Raw genomic sequence first — 11,144 nt, 5'->3', positions numbered from 1 at the left:
TTTGTTTCCTGGCCATTATTATTAGTCATTTCAAGTCACGACTATCACTGAAAATAATTTTGTCGTATATAGGTGGGGGCGTCAAAAATTTGTGGGCTTGAGTGTCAAATGACCTAGCTATGCTTCTGCTTTTCTCCACTTGGGAACACAAGAACAAACGCCAGTGATCAATTTAGTCGTTACTCCTGAGGGCCAGAAGGTTTGATGTCCTCATTTAAATGGGCTTCTATGAATGCTCATTCTACCTTTCAGTTCTCCATAGACAGAGAGGCTGCAATATACAGAAGATCAATCCCTAACACATTCAGAATGGTCTTTGAAATCTGCGATGGAGATGAATCTGCGTACTGAGTTTTGCCATAAATTAAGTGTCCCTCCCATCCACCCTCTGACAGTGTCATCACTGACAGTATTTCTTCTTGTCTAGGCTTTTGTGCTCCTCACTGCAGTGGGCTTTTGAGAAGCATATTGCTGCAGCCCTGTCACACTGGCAGACGTGCATTTGGCAGGGGTCATTATCACCTTGAAAAAAAGCAGAGAAAAGAGAAACAGCAATTAGGAAATGGGTTTGCTCCTGAAACCAAAACTTTTCTCACTATTCTCTGTCCCTGCAATCATCTTCTGCTGGGCTGGAGGACGTCTTCCAAGGTTGACTCCATGGACATGCTTGTGGAATGACCTGCACGCAGGATGGCACATGAAAAGCATGAAATCAGAATGGGCTGTCCATGTGGATGATGCAGGCAGAGGTAGCCCAGGCCCACTATACAAGAGGAGTTGGACTAATTGGGGAAAACCTTAGAAGACAGAACACAATCGTCAGACTCCCTATAGGGGGGATAATGGGAAGGAGGCTCCAAAGTCTGGGAGCAGTAATGTCGCCAAACTTCATATTTCCCAGCTTGCATGTCCTTCAGTAGACCAGGAAAACTACATTTCCCAGGCTTCCTTGCATCTGGCAGGCTGCTGCCAGATGACCTCCCTTTCTTTCTCCATTCCACTCCCTGCTAACAGGTCAGGTAAGCATATGGGGGAGAAAGTGGAGGCTCACAGGGTTGTTGTGAGGACAAAAGGAGGGAAAGAACCTGAGCTCGTTGGATGGTATAAAAATGTGACTATAAGATAAACATGGAGATGACATGTAAATTAGTCCTAATTCCCTGCCATGAACTGCATATATACTACTTAGCATTTGTGAGCATGCAAAGTACTTCACGTGTATTGAATTGATGTAGGTACTATTATCCCCATACTGCAGATGGGGAAGACTGAGACTGAGTGGCTCTCTCAAGGACTGAGTGAGTTCATGGCAGGGAAAGCTATGATTTGCTGTTCAGTCTTCTAGCCACCGCACTCCCACCAGTTCTTATATGGGTGCCAGAGCGGCTAATTCAGTACTGAACAGAGCTGATGAGGCTCTCCAGCTTTTATAGAGAGGAGTGGTTAGAACTGGATTAGCCTGCTTTGGGGAGCAAAGGCAGGCTAATGAAACACACATTAAAAAGAGAGTGAAGCTATCTGTACTGGAGGAAGAGTTACTGGATCACAGGAGCCAAGCCGAGCCATTGACAGCTGCAAGCCCATCCTCTTATTAATAACATATTACATATGCATAATCTCTTTCCTTTCCATTGATTTCTGGACCTTTGTGCCTGTGAAACCTTTGATGCATTGGGAAAAGGAGAGAGGAAGCCCAGGAGGCTTCGTCTGGAAGTCAGGAGAGTTCCAGGCATACAGTATGTATGTGATGTTGAGAAACTGGCTTGCCAGTCTTGGGTTGCTGTGCAGAATGTGCCTTTAGGAAACCTTGTCTACCACCCATCACCAGCTCCCTCCAGCCAGCAGCAGCAGCCTCTGTGCAACTTCCAGGGAGGAAGCCAGCCCACCAGGCCATCAAATCATCCACCAGTGATTCCAAATGACAACCGAATCGCATTGTGGGAAGGAAAATGCCTTGGAAGGGAAAAAAGGGATGCTGCTTTTCTAATTTGACGGAGGCCGCCTCAGCTGGTCTGTGCAAGGTCCAGAAGAGAAAAAGGCTGCAGATGTGACCCAAGACTTTTTTAAGGCTCACATCAAGGTGCTAATTGATATCCCACCCCAATTGTCTCTCCTTTTTGCTGCAGAGAAGGACGGAACGTATCAGATGTTCTGCAACAAGGCCACCAGGGACCAGTGGGTTAGTGCTATATTTTTTAATACAAGAACATTTGTCATGACACCCCATGCCGCACCCCATTAAGACTATCACCAGCAAATTCAAATGCCAGCGTCTTCATTTGAGTGTTTTCTTCTGTCACTTGTTTCTACTTTGAAACATGCTATATTTCATTTAAAGATCTAGGTCATCCCAGGCTCTCGGAGTGGCTTGCAATACTTGGAACTGATGCCTAAGCATTGCAAAATGAAATTAAAATATATTCAACATAAACTTGAAAGATATATTAATGCACAATCCTATACATGTTTACTCAGAAGTAAGTCTGAGTAAGTAAGTAAGCCTAGATATTAACATATGCTCCTATGCAAAATTCTCAGTTTCTCTCCTACTAAGCCTGATGCTTTCTCACAGGATACATTTGAAAAACAGTTTCATGGCAGCACCTGAATTCTCCTGATGATATCACCTCTCCAGCCAAAGGCAAATCCCAAGAGCTCCAAACTCCCACCCCCACTACACATCTGCTGGGTACATATGAACAAGAGGAATACTGCTGCATGAGACCAAAGGTGAGAGTCTTTTAATCAGTCTAAGATTATTTAAAACCCTGAAGTGTAACGGCAGTCACTCTTGGTGTAGAACTAGGAAGCTGGCCAGAGACACAGAAGAAACTCTTGCTGGATAATCAGGTGGACATGAAATATAGGTGGGTTGAATCCTGCCATTTCTAAATGGCACCACTTAAGAGATGAGATGCTTCCAACAATCATTACAGCTACCACCAAAGTAGGAAAAGAGTAGCGCAGTGCCCAAAATACTAGAACCATGTAGTTAGCAACACTGAAGTCTCAGGCATCAAAAGACAGGCTGGGTCACCGCTGAAATCCATGCAAAACAAATACCATCGGTTTGCCATGTATGGCACACCCATGAGGCCAGCTGAAGCAGTCTTCTCAGGCAGCAGATTGGCCAAGGACATTCACATCTGTCTGTCCACACATTTCCGCCACTGCTGCTGCTGCTGCTCCTGAATTGGAAAGGAAAAGGAGGTCAAAGTGGAAGAGGAAGCATGGAGGAGAGGAGTGTAGAGGGCTAGAACAACACTAGCTGCTAGAGTGTTGTTCCAGTTCACCACTCTTCTCTCTTCCACACTTCTCCCACTCTGTCTTCTTTTTCCTTTTCCAAACCAAGGTGTAGGAGGAACAGAGGCTGGCACATTACTAGGTAAAGGGAACAGGATTTGACCTGCCTCCTGAGGTACAAGGAGTCTTGGGCCAGCCCTGGGTTGGCACACTTGGCATACATCACCATGGGAATGTTGCAAGACTACCACATATTTCCTGACTCTTGAGATAAAAACCTTTCAAAAATTGCAAGGTGGCTTATTAATGCAGATGGTATCAATTTTGGGTCTGGCTCATGGACTAAGACAAAAGGCAAAACATACACATTCAACTTACTAGCACAGGTGATGCTGGTTTCTGAGCAGGAGTAGGTGTAGATCTTGGTGTATGGGTTGTGAAGAAATGAGTAGCACTTTGGAACATTTGCAGCAGCCCCACAGCAGTCCTCATGGATCTGACAGCACCTGTCAAGAAAGGATCAGTGCCCTGATCACTGAACTGCAAATACTCAATTTTAATGGCAAAGGAGGTTCTAAAATCACAGATAAAACATTTAGGGCTGTGACCTGATTAAATGAATCTTAATGGATTAATCATATGAGTTTTAGGGTGCAATCCTAACCCCTTATGTCCAGCACTGACATAAGGGCAATGCAGCTCTGAGGTCAGGGAACAAACATTCCCTTCCTTTGAGGAGGCCTCCGTGAGTAACACTCAACTACAGGATGCAGCACAAGCCCCATTGGCACCGCTATGCCAGTGCTGGAAAGCACTGACAAAAGGGGTTAGGATTGCACCCTCGGGTGATTAATTAATTACATTTGCAAAATGTGTCTGAGAAAACATTCTCAAGAAAAAAAAGAAGTGCCTTCCTGTGTCTCAGCACCCATGTCAGAAAAGCAGGACCCTCCTCTTAGATGATGCATTCCGACTCACACACAGGAGGGAATGCCTCTGTCAAGATTGTCTCTAGCGCAGTGGTTCACAAACTGGGCAAATTAGGCTCTGTGCATCAAGGGCTAAACAAGCAGCTGCTTGGGGGGAGCATGGCTGACCAATCACCGTTATAGCCACAGAGGCTTGAGCAGCTGGTAAAGTGAAACTTTTTTTAGGTGGCTCCCTATGCTCAAAAGTTTGAGGACCACTGCTCTAGCCCACCAGTCTCTTTTCCACCACACCTCCTGCTCCACTCTGTCCCTCACTTTTCCAATCCAATGAGTCAGAGGAGGAGGAACAGAAGTGGAGGCCAGAGGTGTGTACCCCACAACCATTCTGCTACCTGGGTTGCCTCAGTGAGCTTCGTGGATGGCCAATGACCCTGTCCTAGCTACGGCGCAGGTGGACATTTACATTAGGAGGGGAAGATAAACTGATGGTCACAAGGTTAGATGCCAGTGTGGGTCAGTGAGGTCATCAAGCAGTTTTCAGCATGGTGGGCATCACTTCAGGAGTGGCAAAGGCTGAGGGAGACAGCAGAAGAGGCACATTCCCAACCTGTAAGTACATTTCATTCAGAATCGTCAAACTGGACATTCGGCAGATAACTCAACTGACATGGTAATTTGCAGGCAAAGTTTCTTGTGTATCGTTTGACCAGAATATTCTACAAGCTTCAGAGACCAGCTTCCTCCTCGGTTTGAGCAACAAAAGGGTTGGCAAAGGGATGTGTGTTTCTGCTGCAGTTCCTTTCTTGCAGCACCAGCTACCTGCCTCACCCAGCCCTTCTCCCCGCTTTGTGACTGTCTTGTTTTTGCCTCCACTGCGCGGCTCCTGTGACACTTCCGTATTTAGGACTTGGATTCATTCTTCTTGCATGGGAATTCTCCAGTGCACAGACTGGATGCCACAATAATGGATGTCTTCCTGGTTGGACTTGCTATTTGGTAGAGCCTTAAACAAATGGGCGACATTTTGCAGTGTCTTTGTCCAAAAGTCACATTTCAGGCTAGCTCTGGGGCATCAAAAGAGTGAGTGGAATGACTGGTGGAGTCATCTGAACTGTTTAAACTGTTTTTCCCTGAATTTCTTTTTGGGGGGGAGGGGGGAGGAGATACACTTGAATTAACATGAGTCTATCACATGTAAGATGCAGGCTGAATGTATATGCATAGATTGTTTATCGCTACTGTTTACAGTACAAATTGCCTGTAGTTAGAGGTGGGAGAAAACAGTGATAACAAAATAAAAACACATAACACACTCTCTGCATTTCTCACTTTTCTAAGAAAAAAACAGAAAAACCACCACAAAATCTGTAAAAAGACCCCAAACATTTTATTTGGTTTTTCTTTATTATTTAATGGAGGTGCATACATGACCTGTGGCTGTGGCTGCATCTACTAACACTATATCACCTATATCACCTACCTTGTACACTTTTAAAGCCATTATTATTTATAATTATAATGCAAATTTTGAATAAAAACACACAATTTTCTACACATTTAACTTTGGAAAACACCGAAATCAGGAAAAAATAAAACTGTTTGCTCCCACCTCTACCTCTGGTTTAATATTTTTTGCAATGTATTCATCAGTTGTACGTATTTTTCCTTGTTTCTTCTTTTGAACATAAGAACGTAAGAACAGCCCCACTGGATCAGGCCATAGGCCTATCTAGTCCAGCTTCCTGTATCTCACAGCGGCCCACCAAATGCCCCAGGTTGCACACCAGATAACAAGAGACCTCATCCTGGTGCCCTCCCTTGCATCTGGTATTCTGATACATAGCCCATTTCTAAAATCAGGAGGTTGCGCATACACATCATGGCTTGTACCCCATAATCGATTTTTCCTCCAGAAACTTGTCCAATCCCCTTTTAAAGGTGTCCAGGCCAGATGCCGTCACCACATCCTGTGGCAAGGAGTTCCACAGACCAACCACACGCTGAGTAAAGAAATATTTTCTCTTGTCTGTCCTAACTCTCCCAACACTCAATTTTAGTGGATGTCCCCTGGTTCTGGTATTATGTGAGAGTGTAAAGAGCATCTCCCTATCCACCCTGTCCATCCCCCACATAATTTTGTATGTCTCAATCATGTCCCCCCTCAGGCGTCTCTTTTCTAGGCTGAAGAGGCCCAAACGCCGTAGCCTTTCCTCGTAAGGAAGGTGCCCCAGCCCCGTAATCATCTTAGTCGCTACTGTTTTTGCTACTTTTGCTACTGTTGTTTTATTATTTTTGTTATTATCATTCACTACTAAAGGGAAGGATCATGAATCCCGGCACCCGTGAGGACAGCTGATCCGGCAGGGCACAGCCACGCACTTCCGAGCCAACGTCTCCCTGATCTGGCAGCTTGCAGAGTGAATTGTTTCAACTTTGTGTATCTGTCGTTGCCACTTGGGTAGATCCAGCTGTCTCGTAAGGACAGCAGTGGCATTTCATTTCCATTCCCGTTCCTTTTTAATCACACTGAACATTTCTGAACCTGCCAGCTGAATTTCTGCTACGGTGAGCTTCCATTAGAACTGTCGGGCGAGACAAGGCTCTGAGGTGTACAAATTAGACCTGGGAGGAACTTGGCAATTTCATCCTGGTTCTGGGCTTTAAACACATCCCCCCCCCTCCAAGTTTTAACTTGTGACAAATTCCCAATTGAAGTTGCCTTATTGAAGTTCACATTTTAATTAATTCTAAACAAACCCGGGCTGACACTGCTGCACTCTGGAGTCAGTCTGTCTAAAAGTACATGCCATCGTGCTTTCCACACACACACCCATTTTGCTTAAGGTTTGCAGCCTGCCCCAAAGCTAAATAAAATATTGGAAAACTATAATTTTGGTTCATCCTGCTTTCCAATGACTCCATTCTTTCTCCTCTCTCCTTCACCTGTCTCTATTTTGGGCCTGGAACACCTCCAGAATGTCATCTCACTTCAGAACTTGCCTTTCCTTAGAAGACTTTGCAAGGCTGGCCCAACCATGAGGCCAGCTGAGGCAGTTGCCTTAAGTAGCAGATTGCAGGGGGTGTGCGCAATCTCCTTCCACCCACCCACCTCCACTACTGCTCTCAAGTGTAAAAAAGTAAGAGCAGAATTGTGAGGAAGATGATTGTGGAGAAGTAGTGGGCTTGTATGTGGAGTCTGGACCCTTCACAGAAAGGACAGGATTTGAGGAGTAAGGAAGTAAGAGAGACAACATCACGAAGGCAGTTCCAGCTGTAAGAGACACACAAGAAAGAATTGGTTTATAGTAAGCTTTCTGGCTAATTCTGGAAGTCCTCTCCAGGGACCATCTACGCAGTTTTCACCTAAGCTTGGAAATTGAATCTCCCGCACTGCATGACGTTAAACATGATGCAAATGATTGCCATGAAACACACCCACCTGTCCAGATCATCCACGGGTTGTCCAGAACCTCCAAGGCCACAGTAGCATCCATTATAATTAAATTCGCTGAGTGGCCAGCTGCCCAGAATGAGGCACTGAATCATTGAGCAGAATTGCCACAGAGCCCTTGGCTTGGGGAAGGTGCAATGGTGAACTGGAAAAGGCAGAATTGTGAATTAATACACCTCAGGCAAAAAGTAGCCCAATCCATCCTCTCCTTGGGTCTCTCATGGCCTCTGATTAGGCCGCATCTGCACTACAGACTTACATTAAGAGGTAGAGTGGCAAATTTTCGAAGTGCAGGAGTTCCCCATGACACTCCCCCCATAGACATGTCCCATTGAGATCAAAACATTTTTAAAAATCAACTTTAAATTTTGTCATTAGAACGTTTTTTCTTGTGTCATTTATGTCTTACTTGGAAACATATCTCATTTAAAGAACTAGCTCAATGCGCATTTCATTTGAAGCTCTTTACTCCCAGGCACATTTACATAGGATTACAACTTTAATCTAACATGAGCTGCATATGGTCTCTCAGGTAGTCCTTAGGAAAGAGAATGGCCAAATCACAAGCATTTTCCCTTAGGCAAATTTCTCGTCTCATCTCTTCCTGAACATGATGTAAAGTTCTTTTTGAAGAAAAAAAAAGGTTCATTCAAAGGGAGCACCTGAACCCTCCAATGGATGATATTACTGCTCCTGCTGTAGGAGCAATCCCGGATTTCCATCCCCCCCCCATCTACACTCCCACATAAATCTGTATAACATTTGCTCCCTCTCCTCAGGGGAACCTCCAGTCACTGGCATCCTTCAGTCTCAGAAGACTCTGGTATCGCGCTCTGAAAAGTGGTTCTGGAACAGCGTCTAGTGTGGCTGAAGAGGCCAATTTGGGAGTGACAATCCCTTCCACACTGGGAGCAAGTGTAGTGTGTCCCTAGTCTGTCTCCCTGGCTGTGAACCTTCCTTCTTTGCCTCTTTGCCTCAGTCTGTTGGCAAAGTGTCTCTTCAAACTGGGAAGGGCCATGCTGCACAGCCTGCCTCCAAGTGGGACGCTCAGAGGCCAAGGTTTCCCACCTGTTGAGGTCCATTCCTAAGGCCTTCAGATCCCTCTTGCAGATGTCCTTGTATCGCAGCTGTGGTCTACCTGTAGGGCGCTTTGCCTGCATGAGTTCTCCATAGAGGAGATCCTTTGGGATCCGGCCATCACCCAGTCTCAGGAGAACCTGGGACTAAGGCTATTTAGCAGGTTGAGGTCAGTTCCATCATCAAACTACAATTCCCAAGACCCTTTGGAAGAAGGTACCTCATTTAAACAGGTACCAACGTGTGTGGGGGGTTGTCAATACAGTTAAATATATTGCAAGATATTCCTTTACCTAGAGCCAAAAAAGAGATTCTTTCAATAGACCTTTCTCACTCCCTTTCTGGGAAAAAGAAAGAGCATCAAAATCAGAGCACCTACAGCTTTCAGGAATACCTGGCTAATTAAGGGCACTGGGGAAAACAGAAAAGACTGACAATTCAGATAGCCTTTTGGTTGGAATTTTAATGTATTGTTAATTTGCTTGCTGTTGATTGTTCCCTTTTCAGCCTTTTCAGGAAGGACTTCAGACCTTCCAGCTTGAAAAAAGTTCCTTATCTCCCTTCTATCTCTTTTCCTTTTACTTATTTTAAATTTTGTTTTTATTTATTATTTATTATTTATTGGATTTGTATTCCGCCTTTCTCCCTGAAGGGCACCCAAGGCGGCTAACAATCAAGTTAAAAAATACAGATAAACATTAAAAATACAAAACACTTAAAAACAATTAAAACAAGATAAAATACATAGCAGCAGAGTGAAAGCACGTAAGCACCCTAAAAGACATAAGTTATAAAAACAGCCCTTATGGTGCCTCGAAGGCTTTCCTGAATAAAAAAGTCTTCAGGGCCCACCGGAATGCTAGTAATGAGGAAGCTGCTCTCAATTCAAAGGGGAGGGAATTCCATAGTGCAGGTGCCACCACCGAAAAGGCCATGTTTCTGGCCGCCATTCCCTTCACCACTCTCAATGACGGCACAACCAACAGGGCCCCTTCTGATGACCTTAGAGAATGGACTGGATTATACAGAAGAAGGCGGTGTCTCAAATACGCTGGTCCCAAGCCATTTAGGGCTTTAAAGGTCATAACCAGCACCTTGAATTCAGCCCAAAATGAATGGGCAGCCAGCACAGCCGGAGTAGCGGTGTGACAGAATCAAACTGCCGATCCCCAGCAACTACCCGAGCCACTGCATTCTGCACTAGTTGTAGCTTCCGGACCATCTTCAGGGGCAGCCCCACATAGAGTGCTTTTGATTGCTTATCCCTAATTATTTTGAGCCATTTTGATGATGCCTTAAAAATCAAGATAGAAAGAACTCAGACAGATACCCTACCAGATAATTTTTAGTATCTTCACAGCACTGTAATGCCCATCATTCTTTTTAAGGAAGCAATGCCAGATCAAATGCTATCAAACCTGAATACATTTGTTATGCAGATATTCCAAAATGTCTCATTTCACAGCATGCCTAGTTGCATTTATCCAGAGAGAGAGAGAGAGAGACATACTTGCTCCAAATAGAATCAAAATCAGGAGAAGGTAAGACATCTTTTTGGGTGAGCACTATGGAACTACAGCCTCTTGCTTGGGAAAGCTCAATATATATGCAAGTACCATTAGGACCAAATCTCTGTCTGACATAAAGATAAACCCACCTTGGTTCATGGGGAGGGGGGCATTCCAGAGTTACTCCAGCAAAAGTGAAATAAGACATGATCCATGTATTATACTGACAATGCCTTCAGCAGATCAGCTTCAAACTGATGGTTGGTTGGTTTTTTAAAACAATGTTTCACAAATAGAGTATTCCAGGTTAATGTTTAAAGGGGAGGGGGACCAGAACACCTGAATCCAGAGGAGATTTGAGCACTGAGTGATTCGCTCACAAAAAAAAAGAGGAAACAATTTTTTGTTGTAAATGGCTAAATGAACCTTCCCAGAAGATGTTGACCCACCTGGCTTTTTCAAACATTTTTTTAGGATAGGCTACCCCAGGATCTTTCAGCACCTGTTCTGCTTTGCCTGTAAATCAAAGAAAAATTATACACAGAGATCCTGGCATGGAGGAGAGCATTCAAACAGCTCAAAAATAGCTGAAAATGGCACTGACAGCATCACCTCAGAGCAAATGAGTTTGCGATTATGGTCAACATTCACTGATCACTGTAGGCTGTCAAGGCAGGGAAACGAGAAATTGTTATCTGCCTTGGGCACCCGTGTGTGGGGGAAAGGCAGGATCAAAGTGTGGTAATTGCTAAGGTGTGTCTGAGAACTTGCAGGTTTCCCTCTGCTGGGTAAAAAGCCACCTGTGGAAAGTCATGACTTGATAAAACTTCCTGCCATTATCTTAGACATTGGTTGATATGAATATAGCCTGGTGAACAGGTCTTGTTGGTGAATTCAGGGCTTGTTGTTGGAGAGGAATGATCCTAGCACATAGTG

At 44.6% G+C, this 11,144-nt stretch overlaps 1 protein-coding gene across 1 annotated transcript; it reads right to left on the bottom strand.

Moving 5' to 3' along the window:
- Window positions 1-400: 400 nt before the first annotated feature.
- Window positions 401-8,345, bottom strand: LOC136660688 (phospholipase A2, minor isoenzyme-like). The gene is made up of 4 exons (XM_066637996.1): window positions 8,312-8,345; window positions 7,612-7,768; window positions 3,622-3,749; window positions 401-522 (listed from the first exon to the last, which is right to left on the bottom strand). The coding sequence occupies exons 1-4, from the start codon at window positions 8,343-8,345 to the stop codon at window positions 401-403; spliced, it is 441 nt and encodes a 146-aa protein (XP_066494093.1).
- Window positions 8,346-11,144: the final 2,799 nt, after the last annotated feature.

The sequence above is a fragment of the Tiliqua scincoides genome, chromosome 9, assembly GCF_035046505.1.
Source record: "Tiliqua scincoides isolate rTilSci1 chromosome 9, rTilSci1.hap2, whole genome shotgun sequence".
Lineage (NCBI taxonomy): Eukaryota > Metazoa > Chordata > Lepidosauria > Squamata > Scincidae > Tiliqua > Tiliqua scincoides.
The sequence above is the reverse complement of the archived record's forward strand: the minus strand, read 5'-3'. Positions and strand labels throughout refer to the sequence as shown.